The following is a 25,583-nucleotide window of genomic DNA, read 5'->3' on the forward strand; positions in this document are numbered from 1 at the left end:
TGATCTTCCTTGGTGCACTTATCATCAGGTAAAAGGAAAATTAAACTTAAGACAACCGAAATTTTGTTTTTTCCTCTCTTTGAAATGCACCTCGCTAATAACCCCAGTCAGACTAGAGAGAGAGCAAACTTGCTATCTGCAGCCTAGCTAAAGCATTCTGCCTGTTTGCCCAGGCTGCCCAGAGGTGTGGATCAGGGCACAGTGACCGAGAGCGGCCGCATCAGCAGATGGGAACACCAAACACACTAACAATCCTTGAAAAAAAATGCCTTCTGGACAATTTGCACACATTTTTGCTTCTTAGTGTGAACTGCGCTCTAAAATCAGAAATGGTAGGGGAAAAAGAACTGCACTAAAACACTTCTTTGCCTATTTGCTAATGGGAAAAAACACACATGACTAGAAGATAACCTACAAGCTTTCCATTATTAGTTGGCTATAATTTCTTAAACAAATTATATTTAAAACAAAAGGTATGAGTGGGAGGGGAAAAGGGGAATTAGTGTTTAATGGGTACAGAGTTTGTTTTGCAAGAAGAAAAAGTTCTAGAGATTTTAACACTAATGAACTGGACACTTGAAAATGGTTAAGATGGTAAGTTTAATGTTATGTATTTTTGACCACGATAAAAATAAATATCAAGAAAAAAAAAAACAACCATAACGTATGGCCCAGAATGACCAGTGCTAATACAATATTTTTTCAGTATTTTAAAAAATGTATTAAAGAAAAAAAGGCATCTAGACAAACAAAAATCAAATTACTTACAAGGGAAGAAAATTACACTAGTACTGTTCTTCCAGATCAGCACTGAACAAAGATATGCTAACACAGGACTTCCCTGGAGGTCAAATAGTTAAGACTCCACGCTTCCACTGTAGGGGGAGTGGGTTCAATCCCTGGTCCCGGAACTAAGATCCCATATGCCGCATGGCGTGGCCAAAAATATATATATGTATGCCATGAGCCATAAATGCAAGCCACATATGTAATTTTAAATTATCTAATAGCCACATTTTTAAGAAGTAAAAATAAGCAAAATTAATTTGAATATATTTTATTTATCCCAATGTTGGATATTCCAATATCCCAATAGATCCAAAATATTATTTCAATAGGTAATCAATATAAAAACTTTTAAGGAGTTATTCACATTCTTTTTTCAACTATCCACGAAGAAAAATACAACTATTTGTTACTCAGCAAGAGAACAAAGAGAAAAATCTTAGAATTCACTAACTTAAATAATTTACCCAGTGAATTAAGATATTAGGGCATATTCCTAACATCACAATGAAATTCAGTGTTGCTCAGTGAATTCCAGAATTTATGTCTGTCCCAGTGAGATATTCGGACATTTGCCACCAAACCACTATGTATTATCACATCACGCAATAAAGGGTAGTTAAACCTCCTTCCCGTCTTTCTACAACTCTGTATTTAAAGGGTTCCCTAAATGTTAACAAACAGAAACTCTAATTTTATTCTAATTTAAAATAACTTTTCTTTCCAAATCTATGATATTACTGAAATATGTTGGTCTACAGAAAAAGGGTTAGGGGAAAAAACCCAACTGTTTAGGCCTCTAGGTAATAGCAATTTATTTATTGTCATAGCATGATTCCAAATCAAAGATTTTAAGGTTTTTGAAACTTTATATTTTATAAAACTAACAAAATTCAAAGACGCTGCCGAGGAAGCAATAAAATTGTGATAATTTGTATAGAGTAAAAGATGAAGCAAAATATATTTTGGATTTTAGTCACTATCTCATGCTAATTGGGAGTTTTTATTGCAAGATCTCTAATCAATCTTCCCTTCTTTTGGTATTTTTTTTAAAATTGAGGTCACAGTAAAATAAATTAGATATCCTGCCTATAAGTGAAAAATACTAATCTTCACCTATTTACTTTTGGACCAATGCAGTTACATCCTTGATTATTGTAGAAAATGGAATTGTACTTAAAAATAACTTCATACAAAATTAAAATATGGGAAAAAATTTTAAAAATAAATTAAAAAATTATGGAAAAACTGGCTATGGAAATCCTATTACGTTTTCATATATTTGAAAAATCTTCATCTACATGGCATTTCAATAACATACTTTAAGCTTAAGGTCACAAAAATAAAAGGAAAGTAACAAAATTGTATTTAAACATCTCTAACTGTTCAAGTCAATTCTAATGCTACAATGCTGCTTTTGTTATTCATGTTTTTCACTTATTTAAAAAAATTATAGGGACTTCCCTGGCGGTGCAATGGTTAAGAATCCACCTGCCAATGCAGGGGACAGGTGTTGGAGCCCTAGTCCGGGAAGATCCCACATGCCGCGGAGCAACTAAGCCCGTGCGCCACAACTACTGAGCCTGTGCTCTAGAGCCCTCGAGCCACAACTACTGAGCCCCTGTGCCACAACGACCGAAGCCTACGTGCCTAGAGCCCGTGCTCCACAACAAGAGAAGCCACTGCAATGAGAAGTTCACGCACCGCAACAAAGAATAGCTCCTGCTCGCCACAACTAGAGAAAGCCCGCACCCAGCAGCCACGACCCAACACAGCCAAAAATAAATTAAATAAACAAAATTTAAAAATTATATAAGTAATACCTGTCTTTGGCAAAAAAAAAAATACAAAGAAGTACATAATTTAAAAAGTAATAATCCAACACTATGAAAGGTAACTCCATTATTAACAATCCGTTTGCAGCCTTCCAGATTTTCCTATACATATATAAACACATTCAGGTTTTCTGTTTTGCTTTCTTTTGATAATTAACCTAATTGGGATATTACTGATATTGATCTGCATGTTGCTTTTTTCCCTAATATACTGTAGGCATCGTTCCAGGTCTGTACTTATGGATTGACCTCATTGCCTCATTGTTCTTTTTTTTTTTTGACCCGTTCGCTCCGAGCAGCTTGAGGGATCTCAGTTCCCCAACCAGGGGCTGAACCCGGGCCTCAGCAGTGAAAGTACCAGAGTCCTAACCACTGGACCGCCAGGGAATTCCCGACCTCATTGTTCTTAATGACTACATAATAACCACCTCTTATTGAGGGCTTACTCTATACCAGTGCTGTACTAACAAGTATTATATAGGTTATCCCTCAAAATCCTATAAGGTGGGTGTTACTAATTTTTTTTCTTTTAATTTTACCAAAGAGGAATTGAATGCACAGACAGTTTAAGTACTTTGTCCAAGGTCACACAGCTAGTAAGAGGCAGTGTCAGGCCCCAAATCCAGCTATTTTTATTCCAGAGCCTGTGTGTACTCTTAACCATTACACTGTAATCCCAATGAGTGCCCACATTGAATTAACTGTTTCCCTACTGATAAACACTCCCTATTCTTTCTAGTTTATGTTGCTTGCCTGCTTTTTTTTTTTTTTTTTCTTTCTATTTGATTGTTTTTACATTTGGAATTTGTCCTCACGGACTGTATGGGATAAGAATTTTTTTTTTTCCAAACAGGAAATTTTACTAACACCATTTACTGACTATTCCATTTCCCCCACTAATTTGAAATGCTATTTTTATCATGCTATATATACCTAGATCTGAATTCTATTCTATTCTGAACTAGTACAATATAGTTTTAACAACTGTAGCTTTACAGTATTTACAGCAAGGCACATATCAATGGACCCAAACCTTTCCCACATTCTCAAGTCCCCAAACCTGACCCCTCTACCCGTCTTCCTTTGCTTTTGTGGCACTCCCTCAAAACCCTTCTCCAGGGACTTCCCTGGCCGTCCAGTGGTTAAGACTCCGTGCTTCCACTGCAGGGGGCACGGGTTCGATCCCTGGTTGGAGACTATGATTTTGCATGCCGCGCACAGCACAGCCCCCCAAAAAACCCCCAAACCCTTCTCCATTACAAAAGTTTCATCACCTTACAACCTCCCCATACTTCTATTCATACTTTCTTCCCGTCTCAAGAAGATATTCCTCTTTTCCCCATTCCAAGGTTAACTTCTTCACCTGGGTTCTCATTCCCAACTGCCTCTATGTCCTCCAGACCTCATCAAAAACCATCGTTCTTTCTCAAGATTTCTATTCCCCTCTCTCCGCTGGCCACTTGCCTCATTCTACAAATGTCTTCCCTCCCTGACTAAAAAAACAAATACAAAAACAAGTTCCACCTGCCGTGCCTTAAGACCCACCCACTCACCCATCCATCCATCCACCAGTTCATCCTCTGTCTACTCCCACCCCACATCCAACAACTCCTCAAATCTTTTTTTTTTTCCCCTCGAATCTTTACAACAGTTTCCACCACTGCACTGAAACTCTTCTCTGGGATACCAAAGAGGCCAACTGTCTTTTCCCACAATTCATTCACCTTACGAACGCTCAGAAGACTTCAACACGAATTTCTGAGTCTTCTTCTTGCCCCACTTTTCCACCCAGCCCCAAACATGGATATGTCTCTAAGAGCCCCATCCTCTGCTTTTTTTTCATTCTTCCTCTCTCTCTCTTCCTCACAGAATCAAAGCAAAGGCTCTGACTTAAGACAGAGCTCGATTTGGTCCTGATGCCACCGTCTACTAGCTGTGTGACCTAGGACAAATCATTTAACTTTTTTGAGCATTGGCTTTATTTATTATTTTGGTTGCAACGGGTCTTAGTTGGCGGCACACGGGATTTTCTCTACGGCATGCGAACTCTTAGTTGCGGCATGCATGCGGGATCTAGTTCCCCAACCAGGGATCGAACCCAGGCCCCCTGCATGGATTCTTACCCACTGGGCCACCAGAGAAGTCCCGCATTGGCTTCTTTATTTGTAAAATGGAGATAATAATACCCCTTTCCAAGGATTGCTGTTGGGATCTAATAAGATAACATTTATGCAGCTGGCTAGGCCCAGCGGGCAATTAATACACGTTGGCCCTCCTTTGCCATCCTCAACTCCCAAACCTTTGTCTCTGATCTTTCTTTGGAGTTTCAGTCCAAATCTTTAACCACCTGCCGTATCTTTTTACCTGGGTATCCCTTCTTTGCCTCAAACTCAGTGAATAACCTTTTCTTCTGGAAGGAGGTGGAATGAAAGGCATTTTATCTTAAGAGTTGGCACCAGAACTCCTCTTAGGGAAGGCTTAATTTTTTTTTTGGAATATACATTCACGAGCTACTTAGAATGGAGAATGGCACACCAAAAGTATGGTTGCTTTTGTTGCTTGTTAATGGCACTCAAACTACTTTGTAATTTGTTTTATTTATTTATTCACTTATTTATTTACTTGGCTGCACCGGGTCTTAGTTGTGGCATGTGGGATCTTTGTTGTGGCATGCAGGATTTTAGCTGCGGTATTCAGGATCTAGTTCCCTGACCAGGGATTGAACCCGGGCCCCCTGCATTGGGAGCACAGAGTCTTAGCCACTGGACCACCAGGGAAGTCCCAGTAAGTTGTTTTTTTTCTCAGGGGAAATAATAAAGAGAAGAGTCCAAAAAAGGAGAGGTAAGAGGAAAAGAGACATTAAGACAGAGGAAGGCCAGGATTGGTGAGCTGAAGAGCCAGTAAAACTCCCTAGTTGACATACAATTAGGGAGTTTGTATTTCTCCAATGTAAGCCCAAACTTCATCATCCTCCTACAAATCTTTACTAGAATCCACACTTTGTGTTTTTTTTCTTTTGGCGGTACACAGGCCTCTCACTGTTGCAGCCTCTCCTGTTGCAGAGCACAGGCTCTGGACGCGCAGGCTCCGCGGCCAGGGCTCACGCGCCCAGCCGCTCCGCGGCATGTGGGATCTTCCCGGACCGGGGCACGAACCCGTGTCCCCTGCGTCGGCAGGCGGACTCTCAACCACTGCGCCACCAGGGGAGCCCTAGAATCCACACTTCGAATAATTTATGTGAATGGAATTTTTTGGAGAAACTGAATAATGGACCGAGGTTACATTTGTTATGAGGCCAAGACAGCAAGCTGGAGCTCCGGGGCCAACATGGTCATAACATGTCACCTGGGAATTCACAGAAAACTCTGAGGGGGCATCAGAAGTCTGTACTCTGATTTGGGAGAATAGGTGGGTTTCTGTCTAATCTACCTAGATTATTTATTTATTTAGTTAGGCCGCACAGTGCTGCATGCGGGATCTTGGTTCTCTAACCAGGGATCGAACCCACGCCCCCTGCAGTGGAAGCGTGGAGTCTTAACCACTGGACCGCCAGGGAAGTCTCAAATCTACCTAGATTTTGAGGAGCGGTAAAGCCCTGGCCGACATTTGGGAATCAATTCAAAAGCAGTTTCTGCTCCATATTCCCAATTTCTGTCAACGGGGCCTCACTTCTCTGCCTCCCAAGCTAAAAACAGTACAGGCATCAAAGCTACAAAAACCGTGAACATGTGCTTCGTGCAAAGCACCCCGTCAAGACCTCAGCCCTTTCCAAGTTTGATTACAGTGAGTTACCAGGTAACTTTCCTAGCAAGTCTCTATGCTTCCAGTGTTTTCGCCCCACAACCTATCCCTCTAAGAGATAAATCTTCCTTAAAACACCATTTGCTTCCTCTCAAATTTGGCTCCTACCTGTAATTCTGTATCTATCAATACCATCGGCAACCTTTACCCACTACTAATACTATTCTCCACATTGGACTATTGGAGAGCTCTACCTGCCTTCAAAGTCTACCTTCAAGGCCATTAGCTCTCAAGAGCCCCACCCTTAATGATGAAGCTCTTCTCTTTATTTTATTCAATTGGCATAAACCACTCTGTACTGTTGTTGTTTTTTTTTTTTTTTTTTTTGCTGTACGCGGGCCTCTCACTGCTGTGGCCTCTCCCGCCGCGGAGCACAGGCTCTGGACGCGCAGGCTCTGCGGCCGTGGCTCATGGGCCCAGCCGCTCCACGGCATGTGGGATCTTCCTGGACCGGGGCACAAACCCGTGTCCCCTGCATTGGCAGGCAGACTCTCAACCAATGCGCCACCAGGGAAGCCCTGTACTGTTATTTTTAAAAACAGCTTTATTGAGGTATAATATACACAGAATAAAATTCATCCATCCTACAATCAACTATCACCAGAATCCAGTTGAAAACACCACCCCGAAATGCTCCCTCATGACAATTTACAACTAATTCCCACTCCCAACCCCAGCCTTAGGTAAACACTGCTCTGCTTTCTATCTCTACATATCTGCCTTTTCTAGCCATTTCATATAAATGGACTCACACAATAATACATCGTCTTGTATCTGGCTTCTTCCACTTACCACAATGTTTTTGAGGTTAACCCGCATCGTGTAGCATATATCAATAGTTCGTTCCTTTAAATTGCTGAATAGTATTGCAATGTATGAATATACCTCATTTTGTTAATCCATTCACCAGTTGATGGACATTTGGATTATTTCCAGCTTTTTGGCTGTTATGAGCAATGCTGTTATGAACATTTGCATACATATCTTTGTGTGTATCTATGTCATTTCTTTTGGATAGATTCATAGGGGTGCAATTGCTAGATCATCAGGTAAATTTATGTTTAACTTTCTCTATTTATTTATTTATTTTTGGCTGTGTTGGGTCTTCGTTGCTGCGTGCAGGCTTTCTCTAGTTTCAGCGAGCGGGGGCTACTCTTCGTTGTGGTGCATGAACTTCTCACTGCAGTGGCTTCTTTTGTTGTGGAGCACGGGCTCTAGGCGTGAGGGCTCAGTAGTTGTGGCACACAGGTTCAGTAGTTGTGGCTCGCGGGTTCTAGAGCGCAGGCTCAGTAGTTGCGGCGCACGGGCTTAGTTGCTCCGCGGCATGTGGGATCTTTCCAGACCAGGGCTTGAACCCATGTCCCCAGCGTTGGCAGGTGGATTCTTAACCACTGTGCCACCAGGGAAGTCCCTAACTTTTTAAGACACTCCCAAACTCTTTTCCAAACTGGCTGTTACCATTTTACATCCCCATCTACCATGCACAAGGATTCCAATTTCTCTGCATTCTCACCGACACTTGATATTGTCTTTTTTTATTGTTGCTCTCCTAGTGGTTTTGAAGTGCTATCTCATTGTGGTTTTAATTGTGTTTCCCTAGTAACTACTAATGCTGAGCATCTTTCCATGTATTTATTGGCCATTCCTGTATCTTCTTTGGTGAAATGTCTCTTCAACTCTTTTGTCCATTTGTAAATTGGGTTGTCTTCTTAATACTGAGCTGTAAAAAGTTCTCGATATATTCTGGAAGTAAATCCTTTATGTGTTTTGCAAATGTTTTCATTCAGAAGGTGGCTTGTCCTTTCATTTCCTTAAGGTTGTCTTTTGAAGTAGAAACATTTTTAATTTGGAAGAAATCCAATTTATCAGTTTTTTCTCTTATGGATTTTGCTTTTGGCACTGTATCAAAGAACTCTGCCCAATCTGAAACAAATAAATAGTTTCTCCTATGTCTTCTTTTAGGGGTTTTATAGTTTTAGCTCTTGCATTTAGGTCCATTTTTAAAACAGCTTTGGGACTTCCCTGGTAGTCTAGTGGGTAAGACTCCACTCTCCCAATGCAGGGGGCCTGGGTTCAATCCTGGTCAGGGAACTAGATCCCCATGCCACAACTAAAAGATCCTGCACGCCGCAACGAAAATCTCACATGCCGCAACTAAGACCCAGAGCAGCCAAATAAATAAATAAATATTTTTAAAAGTAACAATAAAAAAGTTTTATTGAGCTATAATTCACATACCATATAATTCACCTATTTAAAGTGTACCATTCAATGGTTTTTTTAGTATATTCACAGAGTTATGCAACTATTCACTACTATCTAATTTTAGAACATTTTCATTATCCCAGAAAGAAACCCATTAGCAGTCACTTCTCATTTCCCCCTCCCCCGGCCACTGGCAGCCACTAATCTCCTTTCTGTCTATGGATTTGCCGCTTCTGGACACGTCATATAAATGGAATTATACAATATATGGCCTTCTGCCTCTGGCTTCTTTCACTTACCATCAGTGCTTTTCAAGTTTCATCCAAGCTGTAGCAAATATCAATACTTCATTCCTTTTTGTTGCCAAGTAACACTCCATTGCATGGATTTACCACATTTTATCAGTTGTTCCATTCACCAGGTGATGAACATTCGGGTTGTTTCCACCTTTTAGCTATGATGACCAGTGCTGCTATGAACATTCAAGTACATGTTTCGGTGTGGATTTTTTCTTCATTTTTCTTGGGCATATATATATTATGTGTGTGTGTGTAACATATGACTGTAATTGCTGAGTTATGAAGTAATGAACATTTGAGGCACTGTCAAACTGTTTTCCATAGAGCTTTCTGCAGCGGTGAGGGCTCCAACTCTGACATCGCCTGTGCTCCTTGACCAATGACAATACCATGGAACTGGAGCCAAGATTGAGGCTGATGGAAATCTGAAGGCCTACCCTCTTGCAGATGCCCACCTCACCAAGAAACTACTGGACCTCATTCAGCAATCATGTAACTACAAGCAGCTTCGAAAAGGAGCCAGTGAGGCCACCGAAACCCTCAACAGAGACATCTCTGAGTTCATTGCGATGGCTGCAGATGCCGAGCCCCTGGAGATCATCCTGCACCTCCCACTGCTATGTGAGGACAAGAACATGCCCTGCGTGTTTGTGCGTTCCAGGCAGGCCCTGGGGCGAGCCGGTGGGGTCTCCAGGCCTGTCATCGCCTGCTCTGTCACCATCAAAGAACGCTCACAACTGAAGCAGCACATCCAATCCATCTAGCAATCCACTGAAAGGCTCTTAGTCTAAACAGGTGGTCTCTGTCAAACTCCCTGCTGACTCCTACCCCAGGGGTTATGTATCATATTATCTGTTAGCATCTAGTATTTCCAGCTACCTTCTATGGTTCTAAAAGATTGTAGCGCTAAATCTGGAAAAAAAGCCAAACTGTTTTCCATAGCAACTGTACCGTTTTACATTCCCACCAGCAGGGGACCAGAATTCCAATTTCTCCACATCCTCACCAACACTTACTATTTGTTCTGTTCTGTTTTGTTGTGATACGCGGGCTGCGGCCTCTCCCGTTGCGGATGCGCAGGCCCAGAGGCCATGGCTCACGGGCCCAGCCGCTCCACGGCATGTGGGATCCTCCCGGACCGGGGCACGAACCCGTGTCCCCTGCATCGGCAGGCGGACTCCCAACCACTGTGCCACCAGGGAAGCCCTACTATTTGTTTTTTAAGTTATCACTATCCTAATGGATATGAAGTATTATCTAACCGTAGTTTTGAGTTGCATTTCCCTAACAGCCAATGATGTTAAGCATCTTTTCATTGTTGACATGCTTACTATCCATTTGTATATCTTTGTTGGACAAATGTCTACTCAAGATCTTTGCTCCTTTTTTAATCGGGTTGTCTTTTTGTTTTTTGAATTGTACAAGTTCTTTATATATTCTAGATATAAATCCCTTACCATACATAAGATTTGCAAATATTTTCTCCCATTCTGTGGGTAGTATTTTCATTCTGTGATCCATTGTGAGTTAATTTTTGGTCATGTGGAGAAAGGGTCTAAGTTCATTTTCTTGCTTGTCAATATCCAGTTGTGCTAGCACCATTTGCTGAAAACCCTATCCTTTCCCTGTTGAATTGTCTTGGTACTTCTGTCAAAATCAGCTGAGCGTAAATATAAGGATTTATTTCTGGCTTGCAATTCTGTTCCATTGATCTACATGCTGTTTCTTTTAAGTTATTTTTTCTTTTTTTTTTTTTTTCGGTACGCGGACCTCTCACTGTTGTGGCCTCTCCCATTGCAGAGTACACGCGCCGGACGCTCAGGCTCAGCGGCCATGGCTCACGGGCCCAGCCGCTCCGCGGCATGTGGGATTTTCCCGGACCAGGGCACGAACCCATGTCCCCTGCATTGGCAGGCGGACTCTCAACCACTGCGCCACCAGGGAAGCCCTATTTTTTCTTTTTTGATATGGACCATTTTTAAAGTCTTTGTTGAATTTGTTACAATATTGCTTCTCTTTTATGTTTTGGTTTTTTGGCAGCAAGCCAGTGGGATCTTAGCTCCCCGACCAGGAATCGAGCCCACACCCCCTGTGTCGGAAGGTGAAGTCTTAACCACTGGACCACCAAGGAAGTCCCTGATCTATATGCTTCTTGTTGTACCAATACCACACCATGGCTTGATAGTAATTTTTGGAATTGGGTAGTGAAAATCCTCCAAGTTTGTTCTTCCTTTTCAAAATTGTTTTGGATATTCTAGGTCCTTTGAATGTCCACATACATTTTAGAATTGGCTGGTCAATTTCTTCAAAAAAGTCTGTTGGAGGGCTTCCCTGGTGGCGCAGTGGTTGAGAGTCCGCCTGCTGATGCAGGGGACATGGGTTCGTGCCCTGGTCTGGGAAGATCCCACATGCCGCGGAGCGGCTGGGCCCGTGAGCCATGGCCGCTGAGCCTGTGCACCCGGAGCCTGTGCTCCGCAACGGGAGAGGCCACAACAGTGAGAGGCCCGCGTACCGCAAAAAAAAAAAAAAAAGTCTGTTGGAATTTTACCAGAAAATGTACTCAATTTTCAGATCAATTTGGAGAACACTGGCATCTCAACAATACTGAGTTTTCCATTCCATGAACATGAAACGTCTATTTATTTAGATCTCTTTAAACTTTTTTAGTTAAAGCATCAATCTCAGCAACATTTTAGAATTTTCATTGTACAAATCATATACTTACTATGTGAAATTTATTCCTGAGAACTGTATTCTTTTTGATGCTACTGGGAATGGCAACAGTTTCCTTAATTTCATTTTCAGATTATTGCTTGTATATAAAAGCACAGTTGATTTTTGTGTGTTGATCTGATCTTGTATCTGCAATGTTCCTCACTCATTTTTTAGTTCTAGTAGGTTTTTTTGTGGAATCTTTGGTATTTTCTATACATAGGATCATGTCATCTATGAATAAAGACAGTTTCACTTTTTTCTTTACAATCTGGTTGCCTTAATTTTTTTTAAAAATGTGTTTGTTTGTTTTGCCTTATTGTACTAGTTAGAATCTCCAGTTAATACTGAATGGCAAAAGCAGGCGTCCTTGTCTTCTTCTAGATCTTAGCAGGAAAGCATCTGTATCTCACCTTTAAGTAGAGTGGTAGTTATGAGCTCTTCGTAGATGCCCTGTATCAGACTGAGGAAGTACCCTTCTATTACAAGTTTGCTGAGTGTTTTTCATCTTGAAAAGGTGTTGGATCTGTTAAACGTTTTGTCTGTGTCTACTGAGATGATCATGTAGTTTTTATTCTTTATTCTACCAATATGGTGTATTAACACTGATTGATTTTTCAGATATTAAACCAACCTTGCATTCCTGAGATAGATCCCTGGTCATGGTATATTCTGTATTCTTATTTATCTCTGTATGCCTGCATTCTATCTTTGATACTAGATGATAAGCACTGAAATTTTGGAAGGAGTGTAATTTTTATTTTTTTATTTTTGGCTGCATCAGGTCTTAGTTGTGGCACACGAGATCTTTCATGCGGCATGTGGGCTCTTTGTTGTAGCTCTCAGGCTTACCTGCCCCGCGGCATGTGGGATCCTAGCTCCCCGACCCGGGATCAAACCCGTGTCCCCTGCATTGGAAGGCGGATTCTTAACCACTGGACCACCAGGGAAGTCCAGGAAGGAGCGTAATTTTTAAATAATGATTTTTAAAGACTGCAATTTTTAGACTTTTAAAAATATGTTTTCCCAGCACAAGCACTCTTTCAGAAACTAAAAAGTTGAGCTCAGCACCTATTTAGCAAGAATAACTTGTTGAAATAAGAAGCCACTGGGGGGACTTCCCTAGTGGCGCAGTGGTTAAGAATCTGCCTGCCAATGCAGGGGACACGGGTTCAAGCCCTGGTCTGGGAAGATCCCACATGCTGCGGAGCAACTAAGCCTGTGCGCCACAACTACTGAGCCTGCACTCTAGAGCCCGTGAGCCACAACTACTGAGCTCTCGTGCCACACCTACTGAAGCCCGCATGCCTAGAGCCCATGCTCCACAATAAGAGAAGCCACCACAATGAGAAGCCCACGCACTACAACGAAGAGTAGCCCCCCGCTCGTCGCAACTAGAGAAAGCCCGCGCACAGCAACGAAGACCCAATGCAGCCAATAAACAAATAAATAAATTTATAAAAAAAAATAAAAGAAGCCACTGGGAATTCCCTGGCAGTTCATTGGTTGGGTCTCTGTGCTTTCACTGCTGAGAGCGTGGGTTCAATCCCTGGTTGGGGAACTAAGATCCCATAAGGCTGCGGGGTATGGCCAAAAAAAAAAAAAAAGCCACTATGACTGTTAATTTTTATGTCACCTTGGCTAGGCTATGGTGGTCAGCTGTTCGTCCAGACACTAATCTAGATGTTGCTGCAAGGATATTTTCTGGATGTGATTAACATTTATAATTAGCTGACTTTAAGTAAAACAGATTACCCTTGATAATGTGGGTGGGCTTCATCCAATCAGTTGAAGGCTTTAAGAGCAGAAACTGAGGTTTTCTGGAGAAAAAGAAATTCTGCTTTAAGACTAACATAGAAATCCTGCCTGAGTTTCTCATCTGGCAGACTGTCCTACAGATTTCAGACTGAAGAATACAATGTCAACTCCTGTCTGAGCTTCCAGCTTGCTGGCCTGCCCTACCAACTTTAGACTTGCCAGCCCCCACAATAATGGAGGCCAATTATATGTATGTATCTCCCATTGGTTCTCTTTCTCTGGAGAACCCTGGCTGATACAGCCATCAAAGAGCTTATATTGTTAATCCTCCCTTCTGTGACCCACATCATGAATTACAAAGTTGATTCTGAGGGCTTCTATCCTGCTGATTGCCACAGGCATCAAGATCACAGGATCAGAATCTATACACTGGTGCACAGCACAACGCATGATAAACACGTAGCAGGTGCCCAAGAATGTGCACTGATGGCAATAAACAGAAAGAGAAAAGAGACGCTCAAGAACAAAAGAACACAACCACCATCATATAAGTAAGTGAAAGGCCCCAAATCACAAGACAAAATCAAGAAGTGAAAGAAATCAGTCTGCTCTTAATGAAGTAAAGTACAAATAAAGCAAAAATACTGGAGGTTTCGAAAGTAGAAGAATTACCACGTTTTAAGTGTTCAAAAATAATACTGGGGCTTCCCTGGTGGCTCAGTGGTTGAGAATCCGCCTGCCAATGCAGGGGACACGGGTTCGATCCCTGGTCCGGGAAGATCCCACATGCCGCAGAGCAACAAAGCCCGTGCGCCACAACTACTGAGCCTGTGCTCTAGAGCCCGTGAGTCACAACTACAGAGCCCGCGTGCCACAACTACTGAAGCCCACGTGCCTAGAGCCTGTGCTCCGCAACAAGAGAAGCCACGGCAATGAGAAGCCCACGCACTGCAACGAAGAGTAGACCCCGCTCGCCGCAACTAGAGAAAGCCCTCGCGCAGCAGCGAAGACCTAACACAGCTAAAAATAAATAAATTTATTAAAAAATAATAATAATACTAGCGTTTGAACTCCTGATCTTGATGATTCCATCATTAAATGGAAGAACCTTTACATTTTTTATGGTATTAAATGTATTTACTATGAATTTCAGAAACCTACTTAATTTTAGGTAACATACCAATCAAAATGTGCCAAAACCAAATAATGCTTTATTCTGCAGTAAGTTCCATCTTTGAAAGCCCCTGGTTTCGAAACATATTTACCTGATGCTCCTAAAAGCTAAGAGAAACTTTTATAACTATTTGATAAGCAAAGGCTCAGTACCCACGCTTTAGAAATGTGGTCTGCCCTAGGACAGACCCACTTGACAAGCATATGTGTACTCCAATATAACAAAAATTTGGAAGATGATGATGTTAGCTGCTCAGGACTCTGATTACCATTCTGAATTTTTATAATAGGTTTCCCTCTTAACACCTGAGCAAAACGAATTACTCCTATTTTCCAATTTGCTCAAATATGTGAGAGAAAAATGAACTAGATTTATCAGGTACTGAATTAAAATGGATTAAATTGTCTTTATAGTATGCCTATTTCTTCCTAGACAGAGAAAACAGAAATAATGACTCATATCAACATGGGGACCCCTTTCAAAAGTCGGGCCTACACGCATAAAAACAACCACCTCAGCAAAGCCCTAACTTTGCTGAACCAACGATCATGGGCTTTGAAAGACGCAAAGATCTCAGAGAAGGATTTAAAAGCACGTATGGTTTCCAACTGAAAAATTACGAAGGCACGACCAAATGCAGAACAGTGCTATAAACAGCTTTCTATGATAATGTAGAAATACTCTACAGAAACAAACTCCCATCATACCTTCTGCTATTTAAATGAGTAATATTTATGTATTTATTAACGAAGCCCAAAATCACCTAAGAACATATGTATAACATTAATCATTGCTGCATTGTTTGCAATAGTAAAAGACTGAAAAAAAAACCACTCCCAAATGTTCACCAATAGACTATGTTAAAAACTGATAGCATGTGCACACAAAGGAATGTTATACAGTTGTTTTTTTTAATAAAAAGAACAACAACAAAAAACCCTCTCTAAGGGCTTCCCTGGTGGCGCAGTGATTGAGAATCCGCCTGCCAATGCAGGCGGCGCAGGTTCATGCCCCGGTCCGGGAAGATCCCACATGCCGTGGAGCGGCTGGGCCCGTGAGCCATGGCCGCTGAGCCTGCGCATCCTGAGCCTGTGCTCCGCAATGGGAGGGGCCACAACAGTGAGGGGCCCGCATACCGCAAAAAAAAAAAAAAAAAACCCTCTCTAATATGGAGATAATATAAAAAGATCTCCAATATGTTTGAAAGTAAACAAAACAAATACAAAACAAGGTGCAGAGCAGTCTAAGTAGCATGCTATGCTTGTATTTACACAAGAAACTCTGGAAGAATTCCAGAAAGTGGTTACGTGTGTACAGGAGGTGTATGGGGAGGAGCTGGGTGGATGAACAGCTACAGTAAGAACTAGACTTTCACTGTACGCCTTTTCATTCTTTTAAACTTTGAACCACGTGACCATATTACTTATTCAAAAAAATAAATGATTCTAAGTAATTTTAGGCTATTTTATTTTCACCTATCTCTATTAAAGAAAAAAAAGCTGTAAACCCAAGTTCCAACATGAAATCGGCTGTTCTCAATACTTTTTAAATGCTTCTAGTTCAATGTGCATACAAAACTAAGGGGTTCCTTTAAAAACACAAAAAAGAGGGACTTCCCTGGTGGCACAGTGGTTAAGAATCCGCCTGCCAACGCAGGGGACAAGGGTTCAAGCCCTGGTCCGGGAAGTTCCCACATGCCGCGGAGCAACTAAGCCCGTGTGCCACAACTATTGAGGCTGCGTGCCACAAATACTGAAGCCCGCCTGCCTAGAGCCCATGCTCCACAACAAGAGGAGCCACCACAATTAGAAGCCCGGGCACCGCGATGAAGAGTAGCCCCACTCGCCACCAACTAGAGAAAGCCCGCGCGCAGCAACGAAGACCCAACGCAGCCAAAAAACAAAAAAGAAAGAAAAAGCAATTTCTTCTGGGCACTGTGACCATCATTACAGGGACAGATGACCATGTGCTTGCTGAAACAACTACTCCAAGGCCATCGAGTAACAGAGACTTTCCATTGAGCCAGAGGGCGGTCTCAGCTCAGCCAGTTTAGTCACCTGGAGAAAACTGACTCTGCTATTTGCTTTGTTCTACTTTCCGTACTCAAGATAGGGAGACCTCAAAATCAACCCAGTCTGATTTTTCGACAGGGAGACAGGCCTCTGAGTTTTGTCTCAATTCTGATGCAGAATAGCCTCCATTCCACAAACCATCAAGGACAAGTTCAAAATTCAATTCCTTGAAAAAGGCAGAGGCTTTGGTAAGAAGAGCACTAACTTGCTGGGTAACCCTGGCCTTACCAGTTCATTTCTCTGGGCCTCCATTTTCTTACCGGTGAAATGAACGGGTCTGGGGCCCAATTCTCTGCAAGGTTCCTTTGGGTCTAAAATACTATAATCCAGGGACTTCGGTGGTCCAGTGGCTAAGACTCTACATTCCCAATGCAAGGGGCCTGGGTTTGATCCCTGGTCAGGGAACTAGATCCCACATGCCCCAACTAAGCGTTTGCATGCCGCAACTAAAGATACCACATGCGGCAACAAAGATCCCACACGCGGCAACAAAGATCCCGCACACGGCAAATAAGAGCTGGCACAGCCAAATAAATAAATTAATTAGTTAATTAAAAAAAAAATAAAATACTATAATCCAATAAAGAGTCAGGTGAATCTAAAGATCAGATGAAGGACAGGAGATGCCTCTAGACTACAGCATATTTTCACGTACACAAAGATTTGCTGACTGGGACATGAATGTTCTGATTCCTATTTTCCGTGTTTTATCTTAAACATACATAATTTGGTCCACTTGATACAAAGATTTCTCTCATGCAAAAGCTCTGACTAAAAATGAGTTACCAGAGACCTCCCTGGTGGTGCAGTGGTTAAGAATCCACCTGCCAATGCAGGGGACACAGGTTCGAGCCCTTGTCTGGGAAGATCCCACATGCCGCGCAGCAACTAAGCCCGTGCACCACAACTACTGAGCCTGCGCTCTAGAGACTGCGAGCCACAACTACTGAGCCCGTGGGCCACAACTACTGAAGCCCGTGTGCCTAGAGCCCATGCTCCACAACAAGAGAAGCCACCACAATGAGAAGCCCGCACACTGCAACGAAGAGCAGCCCCCGCTTGCCTCAACTAGAGAAAGCCCGCGCGCAGCAACAAAGACCCAACACAGCCAAAAATAAATAAATTTATTTATTTATTAAAAAAAAAAAAGAGTTACCATTAGGTAAAACTTTTAAAAGATTGATAGAGTGGAGAGGATGATTTAAGACTGTAGGTATGGAGGGTGCTGGTTAAGAAAAGTTTTAGTTTGGTCCATTATCCTTTGATTACCACCATCCAAGATTCATACTTGTATTAATGTCCTTTGAGGACTAGCCCTCCAGTGATTTACCTTTGCTTATTCCCATGAGTGAAGGAGGGGTGAATACTCTTCTGAGGCAGCAAATTCTACTGCAAACTCCAAGCCAGCAAAACCTGCTCCATATTCTGAGCAATGAAAGCTAAGTGATTTCAGAAAAGAAAAATCCACAATACTTGTGCATATTTTTGTCTACTAAAAAGCAAAATGCATGCTTCCTTTAGCCCTGGTTTCCTATAGTCATAATCAGCTAGAGCTTTATTAAAACACCAATGATGCACGGCTTTATCGTAGACTGTTCTAAAGCAAGCTCTTAAGCATATTCATCTCTGCAAGGATTCACTCTTTGGCACAAATCAGTGAGCAACACAGCTCTGGCAGGCACTCTGCAGGGTGCAGGTTCATTGTCTGGTCCCTACTTTGGGCTGGCACAAACTGGACAGACTGCTGAGAAACCAGCTCATCTCATTACTATGTCTTTATTCTCCTGCTGCAATTCTGACATCTCTCCAAGATCACGAAAATCCTCATCAGGTCCTAAGCCAAAGAGAAGATGATAGCCATGGGTCCCCAGAAGTTTTGAGAAAAGCAAGGAAAAATAAAGAGCAGAGAGTTAGGTCACGTGCCAGCAGTTCAGCATTGGCTGGTGCTCGATCCACTAGTCATCCTCTTTGTGCTGTCAAAATTCTCCTACACTTCCAATATTTGTGCTCCAAACCAGAGGCTGGAGACATTCATCTTTTTAATGATTCTGAAAACAAACATAATACTTCTCTACATTTTAAATACCTGTGCCCTGTCCCAGAGCTATCCTCATTCCAAAAACCAGGCTTGCCACTACTTTGGCAAAGCGGCAACCCGAGTGACTCTGATACTAGATTCCTCAACATTTCTGTTAAACACCTTCTTTCTTCTGACAGCCTCTTAAAAAGCACCAGTACAGCCAACGCATTTTCGGCCTCCATCCTCCAGCAGGCGACGGGAGCTTTCCCCTGAGAAACCTAATTCAAACCTGTGTCTGTCCCTCCCTCTCCGGAGGCCACCAGGGCCAGCACCTGGCACAGGCGCCTGCTTCGGATGCCAAGCCCGCCTGACCTAAACCTCAGCTCCCGAGGGGAACAGACCACCGGGCGGGAAGGAAGGGATGCAGCGCTGCGGCCAGCGGGAACCCGGCCTGCGCCGCGGACACCCCGCCCCTCGGGAGCCGCAGTGCCCCGAGCGCACGTCTCTGTCACAGGACCGACTGCGTGGGGGCCGCTCCCGTCCCCCGGCGGAAGGGCTGCCCACTCCAGCGACCCGGCCAAGGGCCCTAAAGCACCCCTCCAGACCTCCTCCAACACCTCCCACCCTCCGAGATCGCTCTGCAGCGACGTCGGCCTCTGCGTCCCCGGGACCCTCGGAGCCCTCGCGCGGGAGCACCGCGACCTCCTCCCGGCCCTGGGTCGTGCTCACCGGACTTGGGCGGGTAACGGTACACGGAGTTGGACGGGATGTCCACCTCCTCCACGCCCGCATGCTGCCGGCTGGTCAGGGCCCCCATGGCTGCTGCGCCCGCGCCGCCCTCGGCGCCTCACCGCGGCCGCTCCACCCGCGCCCGATGCGGTGGTCGGCTGCCCGCCGCGGACGGCTCCGCCTCGGTGCTGCGGCTGTGGCGGCGAGGAGCCCCCGGCGCGCCGCGCACCATCCTCCGCCGGGCCCCGCGGCGGCGCCTGTGCCGAGGGGGGCTGCGGGCTGGGCCGGGGGCGCCGCCGCCGCCTCAGGCCTGGTGATGTCAGCGGCGGCTCGCGCGCGGGGACCGCGGCGGCCAAGGCCAATGGCGGGGCGGGGCGGGAGCGGCCGCGCCGCGCCGCGCCAGCCAATGGGCAGCGGGACGCGGCGGAGCGGCGGCCGGGCGCGCGGGGCCGACCCGGGGCTCGCGGCCCTCCGCGGGCTGAAGGCGCCGAGGATGCGTTGCCCCGCGGAGCCCGCTGACCCCGTCAGGTGACCGCGCGGGAGCCGCCTCCTCGCCGCGCTCCAGGCCGAGGCCGGGAGTTTGGTCACCATTGTCCCCCAACATCCGAAAGGCGCACGCGGCTTCCCGGCCCGGGGGAAGCCTTCTCCAGCCCCACCCCTCAGCATCTGCCAAAGCCAGTGGTCAGAAACCCCGCAGAGGGGCGCCCCAGTCTCCCAGCCGGGGCAGTTCGGGTGGGTTCCCGCCCCCAGAGCCTCAGCCCCAAAGGGGCTCCCAGGGGGCGGGGAGATTGGTGAGTGCTGGGGACCCGCTAGGACGAGGTCGCCGTCCCTGTCACTTAGCTCCTTTCAAAGCGCAGAAAGCTATACATGTTCTGTTTATGGGTCCCTTGGGCAGCTCATGTAGTCCTGAAGTTAGGGGACCATCAAGCCAAAGGAAGATCAAGACATTCAACCCCGGACTCTGCACCTTCTGGAAACTTTGGAAAGCCCTGCGAGCGAGGAGAGTCGACGCAGTGGGACGCGAGTGGGCCAGGCAGAGCAGGGGCTCCTTTGGATGAGAGCACACACCCAACAACAGTGGGATGCTTGGACAGGCAGAAGACGTCACTCCAGAGCTTAATTACAGAAATTTGTGTTTTAAACCTTTTATTTTTTTTGAGTGTGTGTCTGGTGTTTTTTCCTGAGAGGGTGGACTGATCAGCAAGAACTTCAACTGCTAGAACATGATTTCAAGAGCGTCTCTACACACAGTACAGTTTGGGGCCTCGAGTTCCCTTGATTAGGTTTGCAAAGCCATACCAGAGAGTCTCTTTCCTGATTGTCTTTTGTAGTTTTCATCGCCCTCTCTTCAGCTTCAGACCTGGTGACGAAGATACTGACGCCCAATTGCCTTGGTTTTCTCCAAGGTCCCCAGGAAGGCAGGAACACATCCCTGTCATTTTTTTCGACTGATGCCGAGGAGGGCCTGAGCGACAGGGCAAGTCCCTGGCCCAGAGGAGCGGATGGGCAGCCTCTCCCAAGTACCAGGTCTCCCTAGAGGAGTTCAGATCCTTCCCCCCAAGCCCTCGACCCTCATCACTAGAAGGCTTTTGGACATACCTTTGGAAGGGACCTCCTGGATACTCCTTTCACCACACATAGGCCCACCTTGTAACTACTGGGTAAAGGGAAGATACAAGTCATCTAAAACCTCCTCAAAGCAGAAGGCCTTCAGCACTTCACAGAGTAAAATGTCTCATAATCTTAGACCCTGTTAAGAAGGCTTTGTCCTTCCTGCCCTCAGCATTTGGTAAAGGGGGCACCATCCCCTTAATGGGTTTACCCACGTCTTCAGGTTTCTTTGTCCCAGCCAGAGCCAGGCAGGTTGTGGCTCAATGAGACAGCGCCATCCCGTTGCTTGCAAGGATCTGTTCTTGTCCCTGCCTAGGGTCATGAGACAGAAGAGAAAAGGAGGGAAAATTCTAGCTCAAAGAGACTTTCTGTGAATTGAATTAGAGTCCCACCGTCTACTAATCACATAATGTTACAGTTTTGGAAAAGAAAAACCTCTACCGGTGCTCAGGGTGCAAGCGAGATAAGCAAACCCTTGGAAGAGCCGCCACTGCATTCCTCCCAGGTCCTTCCTTGGTGCCTCTTGACTCCCTTGCCAGAGATCTGGGCCAAGGAGAGGCCCTGAGGGAGAAGATGGCACCGACAAGAGGAAAAATCCAGAAATGACTCCCAGCAAGAGAGCCATAAAAATACTTTTAACTTGAACGAAAGGTCTGGGGAGGGGTGGCGCAGAGCGCATAGGGAAATTACATGCAAATACCATGCATCCTTTGGGTGAATAGCCTCAAGGCGTCCTATCCATTTCCACGCTGTGGATGCAGCCCAGCGGAGAGCCCTGCGTTTAAAGGTCTCAGGGGTTTCCTCTAAGCATCCGAGGAAGGCAGGGAGGTAGAAGCTACGTATTTTATCAGGTCTTCGCCCTTCTTCTCAACCTTGGGTCCAAGGGGGAAAGGAGAAGGCTGTGGGGAGGGGAACAGAGGGATGAGTAATTTCTAGGTCAGCTAGTCCCCTTGAGCTTTTAATTTTGTTCATTTTGGCTGTCCTGGTTTCAGCTCAGATGTGCATTTTCCACCTTTGTAACACATCCATTCATTTCGAAGATTTGCACAGATTCCTGTATCAGGAGGGAGAGAGAGCCTGTAGGCGAAGGGCTGATGGGCGCTGCCCTGTACGTAGCACAGCGCTCCTAAGGCAGCAGAGCAGGGAATCCCTTGGGAACCTGAAGGAGCTAAGACAGGCCCCTTCTTGGCTGTTGGCTTGGCCCTTCTGCCTGGGCTGGGGGGACAGGAAGGTTAGGGCCCCGGCTGTTCTGAGTATCCAAAAGATGGGCCCAGTCACAACACACAGCCCCTGATCTTAAGCTCATGGCTTAAATGGATTAAAGCTAAAAGCACAAGCAGGGAATTTCACATCCTGCTTCAGATCAGTGTGCTAGGCTGACGCTGACAGAGGCGCCTGAGCCTAAGTGTTTTGAGACCCAGCAAACGGTTCCTCTGACGACCTAAGGCTCTCTGTTGAGGAAAATAACCTTGCCCATTAGGCAATCAGCAATCGGCCTTTCACATTTCGCTTCTTGCCAAGGGTGAATTCTTCATTGTTAATTTCCTGCTCAGCTGTGTGACCCTAACAAAGGAGAACTGTTCAGACTACAGTTGGGTTTGTAGCTTCTTAATCTACTTTTCAAGTTAAGATTGAAATGAAAGACAGTGTTTACACTGGTGTGGCTTTGGGTGGGGTGAGGTGCCTGGGGTGGGACCTTGAAGTTGGCACTCGTTGTTAGTGTCACGCAGGTGCCTCACCCTGGCTGCAGCCCTGCTGCCCAGGCATCTGGCATTTGGAGAAATGGAAGACCTGGGACATTAATCCCATGCAAGGACTCCTTTAAAGAAATTAGGAGAGTTCGTTCTATTTTGCTTCACCTTAGTCCCAGATTGTTTCTATCAAACACTAGAGCCCGTAAAGCTCGTTTCTGTACATTCGCTTCTCCCTTCACTTCCCTGCCCTTCTTCTGGTTTTGAGCTCAGCCCCATCTGGGGCCACACATGCTGTGTGGTAAAGTCAGCGTGAAAGAAGGCGCCACTAACATTTCAGCCCAGTTTGGATCCGCTGCCCCCTCTGCTCTTCCTGGGGAAACACTCAGGCAGGCAAAAAGCCCAGCATCTGTCTCCTGCTACCCAGAGAAACCAGAATGTGGAAGAGGCAGCATGGTGACAGCCTCCACACCTCTATGCTCAACTGCGGTTACTTAGAAAATCCAAGGGAGCCATTGTAAAGCAATTATACTCCAATAAAGATGTTAAAAAAAAAAAATAAAAAAAAAAAATAAAATATCCTTAAATGTGAAAAAAAAAAAAAAAAAAGAAAATCCAAGGGAGAAACTGAGAACAAATTCTCTTCCGTCTCCCAGGGTTTCTTGACAACACGAGTCCTGGCTGGAGCATCAGATCTGAAAGAAGTCGGAAGACCGTCTAGTCCAGGCTCCCTCACCTGACCGATGAGGCAGCTACAGCCTGGGGAGGGGAAGGGACTTTCTCAAGGCCAGGGCAGTGGAAGCCTGGCTCAGAACCCAGGGATCCCAGGCTTCGCGCACTGGGCCTCGCTGTGGGAAACCCGTATTGCTGGTTTGGTTTCTTTTTCTGCAAATTAGGTTGACTTCTAGAGCTGGTATAAGAGGACAAATCAACTCAAGGAATAAGTTCAGAAATCCAACACAAACACATCTTCACCTGTTGTGATACCAGTGCCCACACACGATAAACCACCCTGCCGTGGAAGTTATCCAATCCTGAGCTCCAGCTGGCGAAAGGAAGCCACAGAACTTCTCTCAGCTGGAGTCTCCCTACACACTCCCTCTACTCCCCTGAAATTGGAGCTGAGGTCAGATCAGTCATTCATCTCCTCCCAGGCACGGGAACCCAAGGGCAGATGAGGAAAGGGGGCGAGACCCACCACCGAGGGTTAGATCAGATTCTTAGCAAGCAGGTTAAAAGTGTCACATACACACTCACGGTGCATCCCTGCTAAAGTCTGAGCACTGGCCAATTCCGTGACTCCGTTTACAAAGACACATTTATTCCTGAGCTAATTGCTTGTCCATTTAGGTGACATCTACTATCTTCATCAGGGACACTTCAAAGATCATGTGTTGAGCCTGTCAGAGTAATAAACGGAGATACCACTTGCTGTTGTGGTTCTGCTGGAAGCCTCAGATCTCTTTCATGTACCAGGAGGTGTATATTTATTATATTGCTTCGTCATATACTGTTACCTTTTATAGTCCAAGATGCTATCTGTGTATAAAAAGAGGTCTAGCAATTTCATCAGCTTCCTCTCTGCTTTTCCGGCATCTTGGCCCTCTTTCCTCTCATACATTCTAAAAATCACTCTTTGCTTAACTTTCCTGATACACACCTGTCATCATGTTACTGCCCGCATACCTTTAGTGGCTCCCTATTACCCTACACTAGACAGATATTTTATCCCCGAGCCCTTTTCTCCCTCTGTGTCCCAATAAACCCCGCTCGTACCCTGAAAACAGCTGTCATTCCGGCTCATGTGTTTGCGCATAAAAAACCTGGTTTGTGTCACACCTGTGTGCTGAGGTCAATCCCACTTAGCTGAAATCTGACCTTTTCCATGAAGCCGCCTCTGAGAACCGTGGCCCACAGTTGGCTCTTCTTTTCTCAGAAGTCTTATTGTGTGAATAAATTTCTGTATACCTCACTTGATATGTACTTATATGCAGGATGTCCCCAGCTTCCAAAAGCAAAAGGCATATCAGGCTCTGGAGCCAATCAGAACAAGGTCCTAAGCCCAGTTCTTATATTACTATCTGTGTGTCTTGGGAAATTTCCTCATTCTTTCTGAGCCTGAGTTTCCTCCTCTATAAATGAACATGAGAACAGCAAAGAGCTGTCTGAACATTCAGTTGGACAAGCTATGTAAAGCCCTAGCACAGTTCCTGGCACACAGCAGGGGCTCAATAAATGCTAACGTTTTTTTGATTTAAAAAATCGTTAGTACCTATAAGAGAAAAGAATCTGAAAAAGAATAGATATATATAACTGAATCACTGTGCTGTACACCTGGAACTAGTACAACATTGTAAATCAACTAAACTTCAATAATAAAAATATTGTTATGAAGCAATTGGATTCCAGAAGATAATTGTTTTTTATTTATTTTTCAGCTACACTGGGTCTTTGTTGCTGTGCGCGGACTTTCTCAAGTTGTGGCAAACAGGGGCTACTCTTTGTTGCAGTGCGCGGGCTTCTCATTGTGGTGGCTTCTCTTGTTGCGGAACACGGGCCCTAGGCATGCGGGCTTCAGTAGTTGTGGCACGTGGGCTCAGCAGTTGTGGCTCGCGGGCTCTAGAGCTCAGGCTCAGTAGTTGTGGCACACGGGCTTAGTTGCTCCATGGCATGTGGGATCTTCCCGGACCAGGGCTCGAACCCGTGTCCCCTGCATTGGCAGGCGGATTCCTAACCACTGCGCCACCAGGGAAGCTCCCAAAAGATAACTTTTTAAAGTCAGGGGTCCAGGATTTCTGAGCCAGGATGTGCATTCAAGACCCTGCCTTTGGGAATTCCCTGGCGGTCCAGTGGTTAAGACTCCACACTTCCACTGCAGGGGGCCCAGTTT

The 25,583-nt window shown here is 45.1% G+C and overlaps 1 protein-coding gene and 1 pseudogene across 6 annotated transcripts in view; one reads left to right on the forward strand and one right to left on the reverse strand.

The window, feature by feature from the left end:
- RNF157 (ring finger protein 157) overlaps positions 1-19,528 on the reverse strand; it is a gene marked incomplete at its 3' end in the record, with an annotated part of 79,735 nt that extends 60,207 nt beyond the window's left edge. For all 5 annotated transcript variants that reach the window (XM_082860163.1, XM_082860159.1, XM_082860162.1 and 2 more), the window contains exon 1: positions 19,392-19,528. In XM_082860163.1, coding sequence (XP_082716289.1) covers positions 19,392-19,479 — 88 coding nt within the window. In that variant the 5' untranslated portion in view covers positions 19,480-19,528. The remainder of the gene's footprint in view (positions 1-19,391) is intronic.
- Positions 9,087-9,717, forward strand: LOC309975542 (NHP2-like protein 1; annotated as a pseudogene). The gene is made up of 2 exons: positions 9,087-9,113; positions 9,334-9,717. The product of its transcript is annotated as an NHP2-like protein 1 (transcript).
- Positions 19,529-25,583: the final 6,055 nt, after the last annotated feature.

The sequence above is a fragment of the Leucopleurus acutus genome, assembly GCF_964270905.1.
Source record: "Leucopleurus acutus genome assembly, chromosome: 19".
NCBI classification, from domain to species: Eukaryota; Metazoa; Chordata; class Mammalia; order Artiodactyla; family Delphinidae; genus Leucopleurus; species Leucopleurus acutus.